General features: G+C 43.8%; 3 protein-coding genes across 3 annotated transcripts in view; all 3 read left to right on the top strand.

The window, feature by feature from the left end:
• brwd3 (bromodomain and WD repeat domain containing 3) overlaps window positions 1-9,644 on the top strand; it is a 28,026-nt gene extending 18,382 nt beyond the window's left edge. Inside the window, exons 34-40 of the mRNA XM_058382876.1 lie at window positions 81-131; window positions 214-357; window positions 447-599; window positions 717-865; window positions 1,171-1,253; window positions 5,670-5,789; window positions 6,253-9,644. Of these exons, the coding sequence (XP_058238859.1) occupies window positions 81-131; window positions 214-357; window positions 447-599; window positions 717-865; window positions 1,171-1,253; window positions 5,670-5,789; window positions 6,253-7,076 (1,524 nt within the window). The 3' untranslated portion in view covers window positions 7,077-9,644. The remainder of the gene's footprint in view (window positions 1-80; window positions 132-213; window positions 358-446; window positions 600-716; window positions 866-1,170; window positions 1,254-5,669; window positions 5,790-6,252) is intronic.
• A 2,428-nt stretch (window positions 9,645-12,072) lies between these two features.
• Window positions 12,073-17,842, top strand: chmp1b (charged multivesicular body protein 1B). The gene is made up of 8 exons (XM_058382879.1): window positions 12,073-12,240; window positions 13,239-13,336; window positions 13,425-13,571; window positions 13,657-13,725; window positions 16,025-16,132; window positions 16,222-16,265; window positions 16,363-16,435; window positions 16,574-17,842. The coding sequence occupies exons 1-8, from the start codon at window positions 12,225-12,227 to the stop codon at window positions 16,616-16,618; spliced, it is 600 nt and encodes a 199-aa protein (XP_058238862.1). The 5' UTR covers window positions 12,073-12,224; the 3' UTR covers window positions 16,619-17,842.
• Window positions 17,843-18,598: 756 nt separating this feature from the next.
• The window catches only part of cnga2b (cyclic nucleotide gated channel subunit alpha 2b), a 7,600-nt gene continuing 6,198 nt past the window's right edge, over window positions 18,599-20,000 (top strand). The window contains exon 1 of the mRNA XM_058382878.1: window positions 18,599-18,874. The gene's annotated coding sequence lies outside the window, so the exon portion shown is untranslated. The remainder of the gene's footprint in view (window positions 18,875-20,000) is intronic.

The following is a 20,000-nucleotide window of genomic DNA, read 5'->3' as shown; positions in this document are numbered from 1 at the left end:
TGAGGAGTGTGTGTGAGTGTGTGCGTGTTTGCCAGTGCAGAGTGTGACTGTGTTCTGTTAAAACTGTGTGTGTGTCCTAGGAGGATGTTGACATCGACTCTGACACTCCAGGCACGTCGACCAGTCAGAAAGTAAGCTTACTTTTTAGCATCAATGTCCTCCAAATGTAATTTCCTCTGAACAGCAGGAATATAAAACCCTCCTTTTCTCCAGCGGTCAGGTCAGTTGTCTCATCAGCGGGGCGTGGTGCTGGATGTGCGAGCGTGGTTCGGTCAGTGTAGAGAGCTGCTCAGGAGGATGATCGCCAGCTCCGACTCTGAACCCTTCCGCCAACCCGTTGACCTCTTCACCTACCCGGTAACTAACCCGAGCATCCGTTTCTGTCAGTCTTTACAGACTTACGTTGGGCTTATCGATTGACCCCGCGTTCCTCTGTCTCCGTGCAGGACTACAGAGACATCATAGACACGCCCATGGACCTGGGCACAGTGATGGAGACTCTGGTGGGAGGAAATTACGAGAATCCCATAGAGTTCGCCAAAGATGTCCGGCTCATCTTCAGCAACTCCAAAGCGTACACGCCTAACAAGAAGTCCCGGGTGAGAGAGAGAGAGATAGAGATAGAGAGAGCACTATATGAAGATTTAGCTATATAGGGATCACTATATAGAGATTTTCTTTTGGTTAGTAAATTTCAGATGGTATTTTTCTCCCAGATCTACAGCATGACTCTGAGCCTGTCAGCATTCTTCGAGCACCAGATCATCTCCATCATCTCTGATTACAAGGTGGCCGTCCAGAACCAGAGACGCTGCCAGCAGAGACTCAGCTACAGCAAAAGACTGCAAAATTCCTTGCCAGAGAGGTAACACACACACACACACACTTCTATGTTATTTCTAAATCGTTCCACTCTGCTGTATGGTCATGTCTATAGCTCTAGGTATGATGGTAAGTGTCGAAGCAGGAAGGGAATTTACTTTACACACCAAAATAGAGCTTTCTTCACTTTCCATCATTTCAGCCCATGACCAGTTTTTATTAATAAACATTTTACAGAATTTAAACATGAAGTATGTTTGTTTTTGGGTGTTTTTGTTTACATGATTATAATGTGTAGGATGGAGAGTAATTAATAGAAATAATTTAAGAGTGTTTGTGTTTTTGCAGTCCCAAAGGGAAAACCAAGTCAGTGAAGAAAACTAAAACTCCTCAGCAGCCCAACAGGACCCGCTCACAACAGCCCTCTGAAGGTGAGTGTTTGAGCGAGCATGTGTGTGTTTGAGCGAGCATGTGTGTGTTTGAGCGAGCATGTGTGTGTTTGAGCGAGCGACTGTGTGTTTGAGCGAGCGACTGTGTGTTTGAGCGAGTGAGTGTGAGTGTGTGTGATGGAGTGAGTGAGTGTGTGTGATGGAGTGAGTGAGTGTGTGTGATGGAGTGAGTGAGTGTATATGTGTGATGGAGTGAGTGAGTGTATATGTGTGATGGAGTGAGTGAGTGTATATGTGTGATGGAGTGAGTGAGTGTATATGTGTGATGGAGTGAGTGAGTGTATATGTGTGATGGAGTGAGTGTGTGTATATGTGTGATGGAGTGAGTGTGTGTATATGTGTGATGGAGTGAGTGTGTGTGTGATGGAGTGAGTGTGAGTGTGATGGAGTGAGTGTGAGTGTGATGGAGTGAGTGTGAGTGTGATGGAGTGAGTGTGATGGAGTGAGTGTGATGGAGTGAGTATGTGTGATGGAGTGAGTGTGATGGAGTGAGTGTGATGGAGTGAGTGTGAGTGTGATGGAGTGAGTGTGAGTGTGATGGAGTGAGTGTGATGGAGTGAGTGTGAGTATGTGTGATGGAGTGAGTGTGATGGAGTGAGAGTGAGTATGTGTGATGGAGTGGGTGTGAGTGTGATGGAGTGAGAGTGAGTATGTGTGATGGAGTGGGTGTGAGTGTGATGGAGTGAGAGTGAGTATGTGTGATGGAGTGGATGTGAGTGTGATGGAGTGAGAGTGAGTATGTGTGATGGAGTGAGTGTGATGGAGTGAGAGTGAGTATGTGTGATGGAGTGAGTGTGATGGAGTGAGAGTGAGTATGTGTGATGGAGTGGGTGTGAGTGTGATGGCGTGAGAGTGAGTATGTGTGATGGAGTGGGTGTGAGTGTGATGGAGTGAGTGTGATGGAGTGAGTGTGATGGAGTGAGTGTGAGTGTGATGGAGTGAGTGTGAGTGTGATGGAGTGAGTGTGATGGAGTGAGTGTGAGTATGTGTGATGGAGTGAGTGTGATGGAGTGAGAGTGAGTATGTGTGATGGAGTGGGTGTGAGTGTGATGGAGTGAGAGTGAGTATGTGTGATGGAGTGGATGTGAGTGTGATGGAGTGAGAGTGAGTATGTGTGATGGAGTGAGTGTGATGGAGTGAGAGTGAGTATGTGTGATGGAGTGAGTGTGATGGAGTGAGAGTGAGTATGTGTGATGGAGTGGGTGTGAGTGTGATGGAGTGAGAGTGAGTATGTGTGATGGAGTGGATGTGAGTGTGATGGAGTGAGAGTGAGTATGTGTGATGGAGTGAGTGTGATGGAGTGAGAGTGAGTATGTGTGATGGAGTGGGTGTGAGTGTGATGGCGTGAGAGTGAGTATGTGTGATGGAGTGGGTGTGAGTGTGATGGAGTGAGTGAGTATGTGTGATGGAGTGAGTGTGAGTATGTGTGATGGAGTGAGAGTGAGTATGTGTGATGGAGTGGGTGTGAGTGTGATGGAGTGAGTGAGTATGTGTGATGGAGTGAGTGTGAGTATGTGTGATGGAGTGAGAGTGAGTATGTGTGATGGAGTGAGTGTGATGGAGTGAGTGTGTATGTGTGATGGAGTGGGTGTGAGTGTGATGGAGTGAGTGTGAGTATGTGTGATGGAGTGAGTGTGAGTATGTGTGATGGAGTGAGAGTGAGTATGTGTGATGGAGTGAGTGTGATGGAGTGAGAGTGAGTATGTGTGATGGAGTGGATGTGAGTGTGATGGAGTATGTGTGATGGAGTGGATGTGAGTGTGATGGAGTGAGTGTGATGGAGTGAGTGTGATGGAGTGAGAGTGAGTATGTGTGATGGAGTGAGAGTGAGTGTGATGCAGTGAGTGAGTGTGACTGATGGAGTGAGTGTGTGAGTGAGTGAGTGGGTGTGAGTGTGATGGAGTGAGTGTGTGTGTGTGATGGAGTGAGTGTGAGTGTGATGGAGTGAGAGTGAGTATGTGTGATGGAGTGGGTGTGAGTGTGATGGCGTGAGAGTGAGTATGTGTGATGGAGTGGGTGTGAGTGTGATGGAGTGAGTGAGTATGTGTGATGGAGTGAGTGTGAGTATGTGTGATGGAGTGAGAGTGAGTATGTGTGATGGAGTGGGTGTGAGTGTGATGGAGTGAGTGAGTATGTGTGATGGAGTGAGTGTGAGTATGTGTGATGGAGTGAGAGTGAGTATGTGTGATGGAGTGAGTGTGATGGAGTGAGTGAGTATGTGTGATGGAGTGGGTGTGAGTGTGATGGAGTGAGTGAGTATGTGTGATGGAGTGAGTGTGAGTATGTGTGATGGAGTGAGAGTGAGTATGTGTGATGGAGTGGGTGTGAGTGTGATGGAGTGAGAGTGAGTATGTGTGATGGAGTGGATGTGAGTGTGATGGAGTATGTGTGATGGAGTGGATGTGAGTGTGATGGAGTGAGTGTGATGGAGTGAGTGTGATGGAGTGAGAGTGAGTATGTGTGATGGAGTGAGTGTGATGGAGTGAGTGTGATGGAGTGAGTGTGATGGAGTGAGAGTGAGTATGTGTGATGGAGTGAGTGTGATGGAGTGAGTGTGTGTGATGGAGTGAGTGTGTGTGTGATGGAGTGAGTGTGTGTGTGTGATGGAGTGAGTGTGTGTGTGATGGAGTGAGTGTGTGTGTGATGGAGTGAGTGTGTGTGTGATGGAGTGAGTGTGTGTGTGTGTGTGATGGAGTGGGTGTGAGTATGTGTGATGGAGTGTGATGGAGTGAGTGTGATGGAGTGAGTGTGATGGAGTGAGTGTGATGGAGTGAGTGTGTGTGTGATGGAGTGAGTGTGATGGAGTGAGTGTGAGTGTGATGGAGTGAGAGTGAGTATGTGTGATGGAGTGAGTGTGAGTGAGTGTGTGTGTGATGGAGTGAGTGTGTGTGTGTGTGATGGAGTGAGTGAGTGTGTGTGTGATGGAGTGAGTGTGTGTGTGTGTGATGGAGTGGGTGTGAGTATGTGTGATGGAGTGAGTGTGATGGAGTGAGTGTGAGTGTGATGGAGTGAGAGTGAGTATGTGTGATGGAGTGAGTGTGAGTGAGTGTGTGTGTGATGGAGTGTGTGTGTGTGTGAGTGTGATGGAGTGAGTGTGATGGAGTGAGTGTGATGGAGTGAGTGTGAGTGTGATGGAGTGAGAGTGAGTATGTGTGATGGAGTGAGTGTGAGTGAGTGTGAGTGTGATGGAGTGAGAGTGAGTATGTGTGATGGAGTGAGTGTGTGTGTGTGATGGAGTGTGTGTGTGTGTGTGTGTGTGTGTGTGTGAGTATGTGTGATGGAGTGAGTGTGTGTGTGTGAGTATGTGTGATGGAGTGAGTGTGTGTGTGTAATGGAGTGTGTGTGTGTGAGTGTGTGTGATGGAGTGAGAGTGAGTATGTGTGATGGAGAGTGTGATGGAGTGAGTGTGAGTGAGTGTGTGTGTGATGGCGTGAGTGTGTGTGATGGAGTGAGTGAGTGTGTGTGTGTGATGGAGTGAGTGAGTGTGATGGAGTGAGTGTGTGTGTGTGTGATGGAGTGAGAGTGAGTATGTGTGATGGAGTGAGTGTGTGTGTGTGTGATGGAGTGAGTGTGTGTGTGTGTGATGGAGTGAGTGTGTGTGTGTGAGTATGTGTGATGGAGTGAGTGTGTGTGTGTAATGGAGTGAGAGTGTGTGTGTGTGTGGTGGAGTGAGTGTGTGTGTGTGAGTGTGTGTGATGGAGTGAGAGTGAGTATGTGTGATGGAGTGAGTGTGATGGAGTGAGTGTGAGTGAGAGTGTGTGTGATGGAGTGAGTGAGTGTGTGTGATGGAGTGAGTGAGTGAGTGTGATGGAGTGAGTGAGTGTGATGGAGTGAGTGTGTGTGTGATGGAGTGAGTGAGTGTGTGTGTGATGGAGTGAGAGTGAGTATGTGTGATGGAGTGAGTGTGTGTGTGTGATGGAGTGAGTGTGTGATGGAGTGAGTGTGTGTGTGTGTGTGTGTGTGATGGAGTGAGAGTGAGTATGTGTGATGGAGTGAGAGTGAGTATGTGTGATGGAGTGAGAGTGAGTATGTGTGATGGAGTGAGAGTGAGTATGTGTGATGGAGTGAGAGTGAGTATGTGTGATGGAGTGAGTGTGTGATGGAGTGAGAGTGAGTATGTGTGATGGAGTGAGTGCGATGGAGTGAGAGTGACTGTGATGGAGTGAGAGTGAGTATGTGAGATGGAGTGAGTGCGATGGAGTGAGAGTGACTGTGATGGAGTGAGAGTGACTGTGATGGAGTGAGAGTGACTGTGATGGAGTGAGTGTGTGAGTGAGTGGGTGTGAGTGTGTGTGTGTATGTGTGTGTGTGTGTATGTGTGTGTGTGTGATGGAGTGAGTGTGTGTGTGTGTGAGTGCGCGAGTGTAATCTATGTATTTTCTTCATCATCTCCATCAGACCTGAACCTTGCTCTTGATGAAGACAGTCAGCCTTCATCTTCCTCGCGGTCATCCTCATCGTCCGGTCATCCGGCAAGTAACAGAGTCACACGCAGCAGATCTCTGAGCAAGAGAGCAGGTACACTCTCACAACATCAACTCTCTCCGCAAATCTACCCTGTGAACTTAATATTAATGATGTCTGTGTGTGTGCGCGCGTCTGTGTGTGCGCGCGTCTGTGTGTGTGCGCGCGTCTGTGTGTGTGCGCGCGTGTCTGTGTCTGTGCGCGCGTGTCTGTGTGTGTGCGCGCGTGTCTGTGCGTGCGTGTCTGTGTGTGTGCGCGCGTCTGTGTGTGTGCGCGCGTGTCTGTGTCTGTGCGCGCGTGTCTGTGTGTGTGCGCGCGTCTGTGTGTGTGCGCGCGTGTCTGTGTCTGTGCGCGCGTGTCTGTGTGTGTGCGCGCGTGTCTGTGCGTGCGTGTCTGTGTGTGTGCGCGCGTGTCTGTGTGTGCGCGCGTGTCTGTGTGTGTGCGCGCGTGTCTGTGCGCGCGTGTGTGCATGTGCGTGCGTGTGTGTGTGTGTGTGTGTGTGTGTGTGTGTGTGCAGACACCCACTGCAACGGACCGCTGACTAATGGAGGTCGAAGGTCACGCAGACGGCCGGGACAGGGAGACTCCTCGGACTCCGGGAGCTCAGAATCTTCATCGTCGTCGTCATCATCATCTTCATCCTCTTCCTCCTCATCTTCGTCATCCTCTTCCTCTGAGAGTGAGGCGAGTGACGCCGACGTGGGCAGCTTCGCCGATGGTGGAGACCACGACTACAGCAAAGCGTCACGCCTCTCCCAGGCACGCAAAACCAAGATGGCCGCCTCCAGCTTTACCTTGAACGCCAAACGCAAAAGAACAGGGCAAGAAGAGGAAATGACCGAGTGCCTCAAACGTGCACGTAGGGAACAGACGCAAGTCCAAGCAGCCCCGAGCGAGGATGAGGAAGAGGACGAGGAAGAGGATGAAAATGAGGAAGATGAGGGAGAAGAAGAAGAAGAAGAAGGAGAAGTAGTAGAAAGAGGAGGAGGAAGAGGAAGAGAAGAAGAAGAAGAAGAAGAAGAAGGGCAGGTGCTGGAGGAGGACGAGGAGGAGGAAGAAGAAGACGACGATGAGGAGGAGGAGGAGGAAGGTGAGGAGGAAGAGGAAACGAATCCACAACCTCAGCTTCCTGCCAGAGGCCAAAGGTCAAATCAGAGAACAGTGAAAGCAGGGCGTGTAAACACGCGTAACCAAGGGAGACGGACCGTAGTCTATAACGACGACTCTGAGGACGACGCCCCCGCCGCTGACCCACTCAACCTGGGCACGTCGCGTTCAGGAAGGATCCGCCGCATGACCGAGAGAGCAAGGGTCAGCCATCTGATGGGCTGGTCGCACTGACCTTTGACCTTTCGGACATATTTTTTTAAGCAACCTCAGACATTCGGACTTCACTACAGCAATACTGCAGGGATATTTTTTTTTTGTAGCTGTTATTGTACAGATGTTTTTTTTCTTCTCTTTTGTTTATTTTATTTTGTTTTTGTTAACGAGACTTTTGTTTACGACTCTGGAGCTTGTGGTGCTGACCCCGTCTCACTCTGGTGTCCAGCGAACCAAACCAGCCTTACTGTGGGCCAGAGCATCGAGGAGTCTCCCTCACTCTCCCTGTCTCCCTGTCTGTCTCTCTCCCTGTCTCCCTGTCTGTCTCTCTCATGTCTTCTCTTCTGGCTTCATTTGCCAGCGTGGTGCTTTTTAAATCAAGTCACTGTACTTCACATGCAGGATGATGGTGCTGCTCTCTCTCTCTGTCTCTCTCTCTCTCTCCCCCTCTCTCTCACCCCCTGTGTAATAAATGGTACATTCGCCAGCTAGCCAAAGGTTTCCATCCCAAACCACATCTTTCTGTACTGAACAGTAAAAAACAATGGCTTTAAACTTCACTATAGAGTTCAGTACAGTTCTATCTGCTTTGGGACGCGACCCGAGACTTTCATTCCCTCAAGCTAGCTGTAGCTTTCTATTATTATTATTTTTTCTTACAAAACTATTCCTCAACTCCTCTACAGACTGTTCTCTTGCACTCGTTCTTTATTTTTATTTAAACACTTTAACAGGATTCAACCGCTGTGAGAGAACGTCCAATCAGCTCCTTGTCGCCAGGCAGATTTAATCCGACAGCGTGAAATCATTGGTTGTCAACAGGCTCGTCGTCTGATTGGTTGAAATGAATTCCCACTTTCATTAATATGAAGCTGTATGGATCTAGTCCACCTTTCTAAATCAGACTTTGGTATTAAACATGTTTAAAAAAGAAACGTAATATTTTCCCATCACATGTGGGGGAGCTTTTTCAGATCCAGCCAATCAGATCCATGCCGCTAAGCCGAATTTATCCAAGCCTGCGACGCCATTGGCTGTTCTCCTGAGCGTTCTCTTTCCTCAGTTCATCCTTTAATGAAGCAGTCTTTTTAAATTATGTTAAGTTTTATAAGTTCACTGGATTAATATCATCCCATGATTTGGGACATTAAGATTCAGTCAGGCCGTGTGGGGAAATCATGAAGATATCAGCCGGGTGAGGTAACATCCAATCAGCTTCTTGTTGCTATGCAGAAAACGAAGCGGTGCTCTCTGATTGGTCCGAACCTCTGAGAGGAATTTTGCTGGTAATGTAAAACGCATAGTTCTCAGCTAAATAGTGCACTTGCCTTTTACTAAATCTAATCTTTTCTGTCTCGAAACAGCCTGCTAGCAAAAGTTTTTTGCCCCCCTCCTCCACCACACTGACTAGTTTTCTCCTTTATTTATCTCTTTGTTCTCTCCCTCTCTTTTTTTTTTCTTCTCTCTGTCTCTCACCATCACATACCTGGGATTTGTCCCAAACGCCAGTCTCGCTAGTGTTCTCACTAGAATGTTGACCATTTCGCGACACATCCCAAATGTCTTCTGACGAGATCGTCTCCATGCTTTTTTTTTGTTTGTTTGTTTGTTTTGTTTTGGGGTTTTTTCTGAGTGGTCCCTCGGTGGCGTCCCATGATGCACTGCAGGCATGTGTTCAGTACGTTAATGCTTACGTAATCCAATAAAGTTAGGGATAGTCATTTGTTTTCAGTGTTCTGATTTGTGTTTAGAGTGCTGTTGTGCTAGCCGGTGATTACTAGCGATGTTAGCTTAGCGAGTCACTCAACACAACAGTGCGGCAACGTTGCTAACTGATTAATTTGTTAACATTTTATCGTTAGCTTATATTTATAATTCTGGTGAGAATGCTACTGTTTAAATGCTAGCATTTGGGACACATCCTGGATTTTTGTTTTTTTTTATTATTATTATTATTTATTTTTTCAAATCTTCCAAGATGAATGAACTACTTCCTGGTCATGACCTTGACTTCCTGCCCACGCGAGCATCGAGAGCATCGATAGACCGAGTGTCTGCGCACACACACACACACACTGTTTTTATTATGGAGTATATTTATATTTGTACTATACACTTTACACACTTTAATTCATGATTATTAACTCAAACCGATCCAGTGATGTTTGCACATGTTACGGCAGCTGATTGGTCAAAAAAGAAAGAAAAAAGGAGTTTGGGCGGGCTCTAAATCCTGGCTTCTCATTGGTCGAGAGTCTACACAGACTAGAGCCGAGGGAAAATCGGAGCAGCAGAAGGATTGACTGATTTTGATGGTAGACGTTTTGTTTGTTTTTTTGTTTGTTTGTTTTTTGTATAGAATGACTCATTTTCCTTTCTTATTTCTCATAAATATATTTTTTTTGGAATTTGACCTCTGAAAACAGGAAGTGGTGCCAATCTAAGGACTCATGAGATCTTCCGGATCTTGCGGATCTCCACTCTCTTGATTCAGCAGGGAGTGTTTTTGTTTGTTCCGTTTGTTGTTTTGTTTTTGTTTGTTTTTTTGTTTTGTTTTTTAAATAAATGGTGATTCCTATTGGTCAACAGGTTCATTTTTGGTGTGTGAAAAACTTTGGTGGGTGAAAAGTCATTTAAACTGGATCCTTTTCCTATTTATGAGGTAACTTATTTAACCTTAGGCTTGTAGACATCCCCGTGGTGCGTTCACTGCTCCTTGGCGTTGTTTATTGTATTCTTCCTATCGGGTTCCTCTGTAACCAAAAAGGTTTTCAGATGTAATTGCTATGTGGTTGAGGTGTCGGTCAGCACAGCTGAGGGTCGGTTCCATCAGCCAATCACGCTCCAGATTTGTTTTAAAGCTTGATGAACCATTAGCAAAACTAGCCAGCAACACAAATGCAGCACTAGTTAGCTTAGCTAACAAATATATTACCTCTAATATCTTTCAGTATGCTGTAACCGTGATGTCATATGCGCATATCTGTGATTGGCTGATCAAATTCGACTCGATATTATACGTTATTTTCTATGTACAGGTGCACCATAGGGCCCGAAGTGATAATACGGCACTCTAGGATATGTTTCCCAATTTATTTATTTATTTTTTTTTTATGTTTCATAACTTGTTTTGCAAATAAATAACAACACCATCAAACTCAAAAAATAAAAGTTTGGAAATTTACACACAGTGAGCAGACGTCCAATCGGATCAGGTCGATCTGACCGAGCCACGCTATTGGTTGTTCACAGGCTCTCTGTGATTGTAAAAGTTTCTGACTTTCAGGATTCGGGTTACGAGTTTGACAGAAAACGTTTAATGATGCTGAAAGGAAGAAAAAAATACAGATATTTACTTTTGTAGATTATTTATACGACATATATTACGATTTTCACTTTGAGTAATGTTTATCATGAATTCTGTGGAATTTCTTTCACGTATAAACACAGAGGCAGGACCTAGATCTAATAATAATTCTGAAATCAATTACATTCATTTATATTTTTTTTAAAAATCACAATAAACTTGAAATAAGAGATGAAATAATATTAGGGGAACTCTTGTGAGATGAAAACGTTATAGAAATAAAAGTTCACTTTACAAATATTGAGTTCAAAAATGTTATTTTAAAAATATTTCATGTTTTCAAAAAGGCTTTCTCATTTTTTTTTTTTTTAAACATTTTTGTATTTAGTATTTTCATTGCTTTGTTTTTTCCCCTTCTGTTTAAAATGATAATAATCTACATGGACATGCTGTTAATGCTCATGCTCGTGTATAATCCAGTGGAGAAACGTCCTGTACTTTTTTTTTCTTTCCTTCTAAATGTCCACACCATCACATTCAGTAACAGTGGACCCTGGAGCCACGATGTTCAATACTCCTCAATACTGTGATTCCTGATCAATAATCACCGCCGTAACTGCAATAGTATTGTATATCTGTCATGTCTGAAGACCGACACCGTTCTCCTCAGTCCAGACTCTGTCCAGAGACTTTTTATTTTTCCCCTCCCCGTTTCTGCCGATGTGTAACAGACTGAAGTAGTTCAGGGCCAGTTCATGTTGGTGATTGTGACGAAGAAGTGTGTGCGTGTGTGTGTGTGTGTGTGTGTGTGTGTCTGCTTTTTGTACACAGTTTCTGAGTGTGGGTTTTTTTTTTTTAAATAAAGGACTAAAACTGCTTTTGACCATTTCATGTAAATAGTTGTGACATACATATACATATATATATATATACACACACACACACACACACTGATCATCCATAACATTATGACCACTGACCGGTGAAGTGAATAAGACTGAGTATCTCCTCATCATGGCACCTGTTAGTGGGTGGGATATATTAGGCAGCAAGTCAACATTTTGTCCTCAAAGTTGATGTTAGAAGCAGAAAAATGGACAAGTGTAAGGATTTGAGCTTTGAGTTTGACCAAAGGGGCCAAATTGTGATGGCTAGACCACTGGATCAGAGCATCTCCAAAACTGCAGCTCTTGTGGGGTGTTCCCGGTCTGCAGTGGTCAGTATCTATCAAAAGTGGTCCAAAGAAGGAACAGTGGTGAACCGGAGACAGGGTCATGGGTGGTCAAGGCTCATTGATGCACGTGGGGAGTGAAGGCTGACCCGTGTGATCCGATCCAACAGACGAGCTACTGTTGCTCAAACTGCTGAAGATGTTAATGCTGGTTCTGATAGAAAGGGGTCAGAATACACAGTGCAGGACGGGTCAGGGCTGTTTGGCAGCAAAAGGAAGACCAACACAATATTAGTCAGGTGGTATATAATAAATATTCAGTAAAATTAATATACAGTAAAATATGCTATATATATATATATATATATAATGTAATCATGCCCCCAGATTCTGGTTTATTTTTCTTTATTAATAATGATTAATCCTAATAGATTTATTTATATACTAAGTTGGAAATTCCCGACATAACAAAGAGGCCTATGTGTCTGCGGGTGACGTCACCGCCCTGGCCCCTCCCACCATGTGACCGTGTCGTCACTCCAGTTGTTTTTATCGCGGACGCGGAAGTCGGCACGAGCGGCGCTTTCTGAGGAAACCGAGGCTAAAAATCAGGAGAAAAATCAAGCCTCTGAGGAACAGTACATATAAATTATCTCTCTGTGGAATCCACTAGAACCAGCGAGCCATCATGCCGAACATGGAACGTATCCTTTTATCGGATTTGTGTTGAAAAACCCCCTCGGGCCTCGGACGGTGAGCTAGCGAGCTGTAGGCTGTGTCTCAAAGCGGGCAGTAAAGGTAGATAAGGGAGCCTCGGTGTGGTGAGATACCGGGATGACTCGGGGCTTTCGGTGCACTGTGTAATGGAGAAGTGCGTGATTCGGAACACAGCCTGAAATTCCCCGTTCCGGTGCTGAATTCTTTACTGTCTTTGCTGTTTAACATCACGTTTAAACTCTTTCCTTTCACTTATATAACCTCCTGGTTTGTTTAGCACGAGATAAAGACGTTAACGATTAATAATGCTTCTATTTTAGTTTTTCTCTGTAAAGAATCATATGCTAAAAATAAAAAACAATAATCACTTCCGGTTTCTATCGGTATTGATGTTGAGGCAGGTGTATATCTATGACGTCTTGCTCACCTGAGATACAGGTTCGTTCAGTTTCGCCTTAACTCTCCTTAAATATTAGACGAGCTGAATCACTACTGAATGACCAGCTATGTTTTTGTTTGTTCTTTGTTTGTTTATTTTAAGAAGTTGTTGATTTCACCTTGTAATTTCAGCTGTTTAAACGTGTTCCTGGTGCGTTTAAGTGTCCGAGGAATTTGTGTTTTCAAGCCGGACATCGAGTGGACTCGCTCTATATAGCTGACGTTTGAAATGATTGAACACTGTTGTTAGGAAACCAGAAGATACAGACGGGGAGTTTGTACACTTTTCCTAAAAATTGTTTTGTCAGATTAAATTACTTGAAAAGGACAATGAGTGTGTGTGTGTGTTCATGTGAATAATCTCACTAGCACAGTGATTGCAGCAGATCAACTTCTACCTCATTAAAGTTGATTTTTTTTTTTTTCACCCGAGAAGAAAAGCTCTAGCAAGTTCTGTTCACACAAACTTGACGATCCCAGTTAGCAAAATGCCCACGGACAGTGATGTCCGACATTTCCTTGTAGTGCCCTTAACCGCCGTCCACAGAGAATTTGTTTAACCTGAAGTTCGCAGCCAAAGAGCTGCAGCGAAACGCAAAGAAATGCGACAAGGAAGAGAAAGCAGAGAAGGCCAAAGTGAAGAAGGTGAGTGATCTGATCGACATCGTTTAAGAACTGTGCAGGAACCCTACAGGAACCCTTGGGTCATGTGTTTGTGTGTGTTGTTATCCAGGCAATCCAGAAAGGTAACATGGAAGTCGCGCGGATCCATGCCGAGAACGCCATCAGACAGAAGAACCAATCCGTGAACTTCCTGAGAATGAGCGCTAGAGTGGACGCTGTGGCGGCGAGAGTCCAGACCGCCGTCACCATGAACAAGGTACGCAAACTGATTAAAAAAAAAACAAAAGGACAAGGTGTCATGCTGGAAAATCTATAATGAATGACCTTTGACTCTTTCGCAGGTCACTAAATCCATGGCAGGAGTTGTAAAAGGGATGGACGCGACCCTGAAGAGCATGAATCTGGAGAAGGTGAGGAGCGCTCTCATTAGTCAGAGGTCAGATCATGGGGCAGCGCTAGATGTTTGAAAGATACAGTTATGACATCACAGTGCAGATTTCTGCATTCTCATTGGTCAGAGTCACATTTTAATAAGTTTAATTTCTGTGCCCCTTTCTGATTGGTCAGATTTAGTCATGGCATCACAACAAACAAGTTCTCATTGGTCAGATCCCAGTTACAGTGTAATGGTATTGCGTTCTCATTGGTCAGATCCCAGTTACAGTGTAATGGTATTGCGTTCTCATTGGTCAGATCCCAGTTACAGTGTAATGGTGTTGCGTTCTCATTGGTCAGATCCCAGTTACAGTGTAATGGTGTTGCGTTCTCATTGATCAGATCCCAGTTACAGTGTAATGGTATTGCGTTCTCATTGGTCAGATCCCAGTTACAGTGTAATGGTGTTGCGTTCTCATTGGTCAGATCCCAGTTACAGTGTAATGGTGTTGCGTTCTCATTGGTCAGATCCCAGTTACAGTGTAATGGTGTTGCGTTCTCATTGGTCAGATCCCAGTTACATTGTAATGGTATTGCATTCTCATTGGTCAGATCCCAGTTACAGTGTAATGGTGTTGCGTTCTCATTGGTCAGATCCCAGTTACAGTGTAATGGTGTTGCGTTCTCATTGGTCAGATCCCAGTTACAGTGTAATGGTATTGCGTTCTCATTGGTCAGATCCCAGTTACAGTGTAATGGTGTTGCGTTCTCATTGGTCAGATCCCAGTTACATTGTAATGGTATTGCGTTCTCATTGGTCAGATCCCAGTTACAGTGTAATGGTGTTGCGTTCTCATTGATCAGATCCCAGTTACAGTGTAATGGTATTGCGTTCTCATTGGTCAGATCCCAGTTACAGTGTAATGGTGTTGCGTTCTCATTGGTCAGATCCCAGTTACAGTGTAATGGTGTTGCGTTCTCATTGGTCAGATCCCAGTTACAGTGTAATGGTGTTGCGTTCTCATTGGTCAGATCCCAGTTACAGTGTAATGGTGTTGCGTTCTCATTGGTCAGATCCCAGTTACAGTGTAATGGTGTTGCGTTCTCATTGGTCAGATCCCAGTTACAGTGTAATGGTGTTGCGTTCTCATTGGTCAGATCCCAGTTACATTGTAATGGTGTTGCGTTCTCATTGGTCAGATCCCAGTTACATTGTAATGGTGTTGCGTTCTCATTGGTCAGATCCCAGTTACAGTGTAATGGTGTTGCGTTCTCATTGGTCAGATCCCAGTTACATTGTAATGGTGTTGCGTTCTCATTGGTCAGATCCCAGTTACATTGTAATGGTGTTGCGTTCTCATTGGTCAGATCCCAGTTACATTGTAATGGTGTTGCGTTCTCATTGGTCAGATCCCAGTTACATTGTAATGGTGTTGCGTTCTCATTGGTCAGATCCCAGTTACAGTGTAATGGTGTTGCGTTCTCATTGGTCAGATCCCAGTTACATTGTAATGGTGTTGCGTTCTCATTGGTCAGATCCCAGTTACAGTGTAATGGTATTGCGTTCTCATTGGTCAGATCCCAGTTACATTGTAATGGTGTTGCGTTCTCATTGGTCAGATCCCAGTTACATTGTAATGGTGTTGCGTTCTCATTGGTCAGATCCCAGTTACAGTGTAATGGTATTGCGTTCTCATTGGTCAGATCCCAGTTACATTGTAATGGTGTTGCGTTCTCATTGGTCAGATCCCAGTTACATTGTAATGGTGTTGCGTTCTCATTGGTCAGATCCCAGTTACAGTGTAATGGTATTGCATTCTCATTGGTCAGATCCCAGTTACATTGTAATGGTGTTGCGTTCTCATTGGTCAGATCCCAGTTACAGTGTAATGGTGTTGCGTTCTCATTGGTCAGATCCCAGTTACAGTGTAATGGTATTGCGTTCTCATTGGTCAGATCCCAGTTACATTGTAATGGTGTTGCGTTCTCATTGGTCAGATCCCAGTTACAGTGTAATGGTATTGCATTCTCATTGGTCAGATCCCAGTTACAGTGTAATGGTGTTGCGTTCTCATTGGTCAGATCCCAGTTACAGTGTAATGGTGTTGCGTTCTCATTGGTCAGATCCCAGTTACAGTGTAATGGTGTTGCGTTCTCATTGGTCAGATCCCAGTTACAGTGTAATGGTGTTGCGTTCTCATTGGTCAGATCCCAGTTACAGTGTAATGGTGTTGCGTTCTCATTGGTCAGATCCCAGTTACAGTGTAATGGTGTTGCGTTCTCATTGGTCAGATCCCAGTTACAGTGTAATGGTGTTGCGTTCTCATTGGTCAGATTTCAGCTCTGATGGACAAATTCGAGCGCCAGTTTGAAACTCTGGACGTTCAGACACAACAGATGGAGGACACCATGAGCAGCACGACAACACTTACAACTCCACAGGTAATACACACACACGCACACGCACGCACACACACTGGACTGATGTAATGTTTGCATGGGTTTGTAAAAATTGTGTTTCCATATTTCAGAACCAGGTGGACAGTCTGATGCAGGAGATGGCAGATGAAGCAGGGTGAGAACACACACACACCTCTACCTCTGCAAAACTGACTCTTTATGAATGGGTTTATGCATTGTGTGTGTGTGTGTGTTTGTGTGTGTGTGTGTAGGTTGGATCTGAACATGGAGCTTCCACAGGGACAGACAGGAACATTGGCCAGCAGTGTGGCATCTACAGAACAGGTAAGAACACACACACACACACACACACACAGATTATATATACTGTTACACACTAATCCCCCCCCCCTCTTTCTCTCTTCCTCCCTCTCCCTCTCTCTTTCTTTCTCTCTTTCCCCCTCTCTCTCTCTCTTTCTCTAGGATGAACTCTCTCAGAGGCTGGCTAAGCTCAGAGATCAGGTCTAAGTGGATAGACCCTTGCATGCGTGTGTGTGTGTTTGTGTGTGCATGTGTGTGTGTGTGTGTCGGTATGTATGAGAAAGATCATCATCCTGCTCCATGTTTGTGGCTCTCTGATGTCCTGAGGATCTGCTGTCCAGATGACGTCCAGCACAGATTTCCACATGCCCTCGTCCACTCTCCCCGGACGCAGGCCCCAGGGGGAGGAGTGTGTATTGTTGTGTACTGTAGCGTGTCTTATACAGAGCTTTATTCTGCAGCTTTCTGCGGTCTGGTCAGCTTCGGCATACTCTGAGAAATAAACAGTGACCCTGCACTGTCATGTCACCTGAGGCATGCTAATTCATTTTGTTCGATCCTGCTTCATCTTTCTGGACAAAGAGGCCACTAATAAACCACCTTAATCCAAACACTATGATGGAAAACATATGTAGATATATATATTTACTCTACTCTAGTATTGCTCCGAGTGTGAATTCAGGAATGGTCTTGATTTATAACACTGTAATAAATATAATAAAACAGTGACTGATGCTAATTGGGTTGATTTCAATCGATAGCGGTTATGAACTTTTGAAAGCTTTTGTTTGAGTAATTCTCCCATTCGACTCATCAGTTACCTTTTAAGGAAACAGAGGGGCGTGGCTACTTTGCGAATGAAACGCTCCCATTCAACTCATCAGTTGCCTTTTAAGGAAACAGATGGGCGTGGCTAATTCGCGAACGTAATTTCCCCATTTGACACGCGAGTTGCCTTTTAAAGGAAACAGAGGGGCGTGGCTAATTTCTAATTTCACATTGTTCTCGATGTAATTGTGGGCGGTGCCTAAGGTTTTTTTTTCAGTGTTAGGCTGAAATGAAGAGAAATTATAAACAGAAGTGTTTAATCTGAGATTACTTTAAATGAAAGTGTGTTATAAACAATAACAAAGTTACACACACACACACTCAGTGTCCTAAATCAAGACCAGAGCTGATGTTATGCTCAATGATTTTTTTGTTTGTTTGTTTGATTGATTTTACGCTGACTTCAGTCTCTAGTGTTGTTAGTGTTGGAGAATGATGGGGATTTCCTGCATACTTCTAAAGGAAGCTTTAAGACGCTTTATTTATTTTCTTTTCTATTTTCTTTTCTTTCTATTTTCTTTCATGTTGTTTTTGGTTTATTGGGGGAAAATGCTGTCTACAGTTTAAGAGCAGAAATAAATATTTTATAACAGTTATTACTTACCCTTGTGTGCTGTGTGCTTGTTGGGAAAATCACTTCCAGAGCGATCCAGAGTCCAGAGCGGAAGCTTCTAGAACACCGGATATGAGCTGCTCACAACTGACTGCTTTATAAAGTGTTAATAAGGAGGAACTTTCCCTAAAAGAGATCCCTCTCGGTGTTTGTGAATGAATTACAATAAACCTGATGCAGTCTAGTGTGAATTTTATTTAGGGATCGGGGATTGATGTTAGCTAAAATGCTACACACTTTTTTTAAAATTATCACTGAAAAACCGGAAGTGCAACATTCACACTTTCAAACGTTTCTCTGTCAAGGAAAGAAAAACAACAAGAAACTAAAGTTAAAAAGGTTTTTAGGGATTAAAGGTTATTTAAAGTGATTTTATTTTATAATTATTGTTGCAGTTATATCACTGTCACTCCATTACTTCAGCCTCACGGAGCTCCGCCCCCGGGTGGGACGCAACTAACCGAGCAATCTGATTGGTCCACTGATTTCAGCGTCAGTAGAATGAAGCATGATGATTGGTGTGTGTGTGTGTGTGTGTGTGTGGTCAGGAATTTAATTGAAAAATTTAAATAAAAGTCTTATTCAGTCGTCTGTAGAGCTTTCTTTGCTTGCTATCTTTCTTTCTTTAATTGCTGTTTACTTGCTTACCTAATTATCCCTTCTTCTTTTTTCTTTCTTTCTTTGTCTAATCTGTTATTAAAATATATATATATATATTCTTCATTTGTTTAAGTGGAAAGTAATAATTGTCTAATACTTTCTCATTGAGAATGAGGCTCGTCCCCCTGTCGCTTCATCTCTCTCTCTCTCTCTCTCTCTCTCTCTCTCTGTGTGTGTGTGTGTGAGTTGTGAACTGATCGAGAGCAGATGTGAGAGTGTGGATGTTTTCTGCGGGTTGGAATGGAAATGTGTATGGTGGTGAAGTGTAGTGAGGTCGGATCGTCTTTTTTAGCGTCAGTGTGTGTCCCGTTTTTCTGAAGAACACACACACACACACACACACACACCGGCATCAGCACCAGGTAAGCAATAGAGTTATACTCTCTCTCTCTCTCTCTCTCTCTCTCTCTCTCTCTGTGTGTGTGTGTGTGTGTGGAGAGAGCTTTTATATTATTCTACTAAGTGTTAAACTTGTCTCTAACTCAGTCCTAACACTGTGAACACTTTGATTATTGCAAAATAAATAAATAAAGCAGTGAGACAGGTTGGTAAGTGGAGCTTCATCCTCAGCACTGAGTTGGTGTGTGTTAGTGTGAGTGAGTCGGTTGTCAGCAGTGACACTTTCTCCTGAGACCACAATGTGTGTGTGTGTGTGTGTGTGTGTGTGTGTCTTCTGGGATGTTGCTGTGTGCAGTGTGTGCTGTCTGGATTTCCCTTAATGACGAGCCAATTAGCAAAACATTGTTCAATACTCAACTAAACACTGCATCATCTATCTATCTATCTATCTATCTATCTATCTATCTATCTATCTATCTATCTATCTATCTATCTATCTGTCTGTCCATCCGTCCACCTGTCCTTCTATCTATCTATCTATCTATCTATCTATCTATCTATCTATCTATCTATCTATCTATCTATCTATCTATCTATCTATCTATCTGTCCATCCGTCCACCTGTCCTTCTATCTATCTATCTATCTATCTATCTATCTATCTATCTATCTATCTATCTATCTATCTATCTATCTATCTATCTATCTATCCCTTTTTATCTGTCTATGATTTTTATCATTTTTATCTATTTATGATTTCAATTCCAATAAAACATAACATTAAGCCATCTGTCTGTCTACAGAAACATCATATATCCATCCATCCATCCATCCATCCATCCACTGAGTTCTAATCTCTCATTATCAGGGGTGCAGGTTATCTTTATTTAGCTGTTACAGAGCAGGAGTGTAATAAAGGGGATTTTGACTCTTTTCAGTGATTCAGATCATTTGACTCGACTCACCGGTTTCGGTGATGTTAATGATGAAGTTATTAATGAAGTTATTAATGAAGTTATTAATGAAGTTATTAATGTGATGAAATTATAATCAGTGACTGTTCTACTTCATCTTACTATGACTCTAATTGATGAATTAAACCTTCTGTTGAATTAATAAAATAATGTCCCTTTGTTTAAATAATCATTCG

The sequence above is a fragment of the Hemibagrus wyckioides genome, linkage group LG28 (assembly GCF_019097595.1).
Source record: "Hemibagrus wyckioides isolate EC202008001 linkage group LG28, SWU_Hwy_1.0, whole genome shotgun sequence".
NCBI lineage: Eukaryota > Metazoa > Chordata > Actinopteri > Siluriformes > Bagridae > Hemibagrus > Hemibagrus wyckioides.
Note: the sequence above shows the minus strand (reverse complement) of the source record. Positions and strands in the feature narration are given on the sequence as shown.

Bases quoted from the DNA above. Each gene is read 5' to 3' on its own strand.
- chmp1b (XM_058382879.1), top strand. The intron at 13,337-13,424 runs GTGAGTGATCTG...GTTGTTATCCAG, and splicing joins AGAAGGCCAAAGTGAAGAAG to GCAATCCAGAAAGGTAACAT. The intron at 16,436-16,573 runs GTAAGAACACAC...CTCTTTCTCTAG, and splicing joins GTGTGGCATCTACAGAACAG to GATGAACTCTCTCAGAGGCT.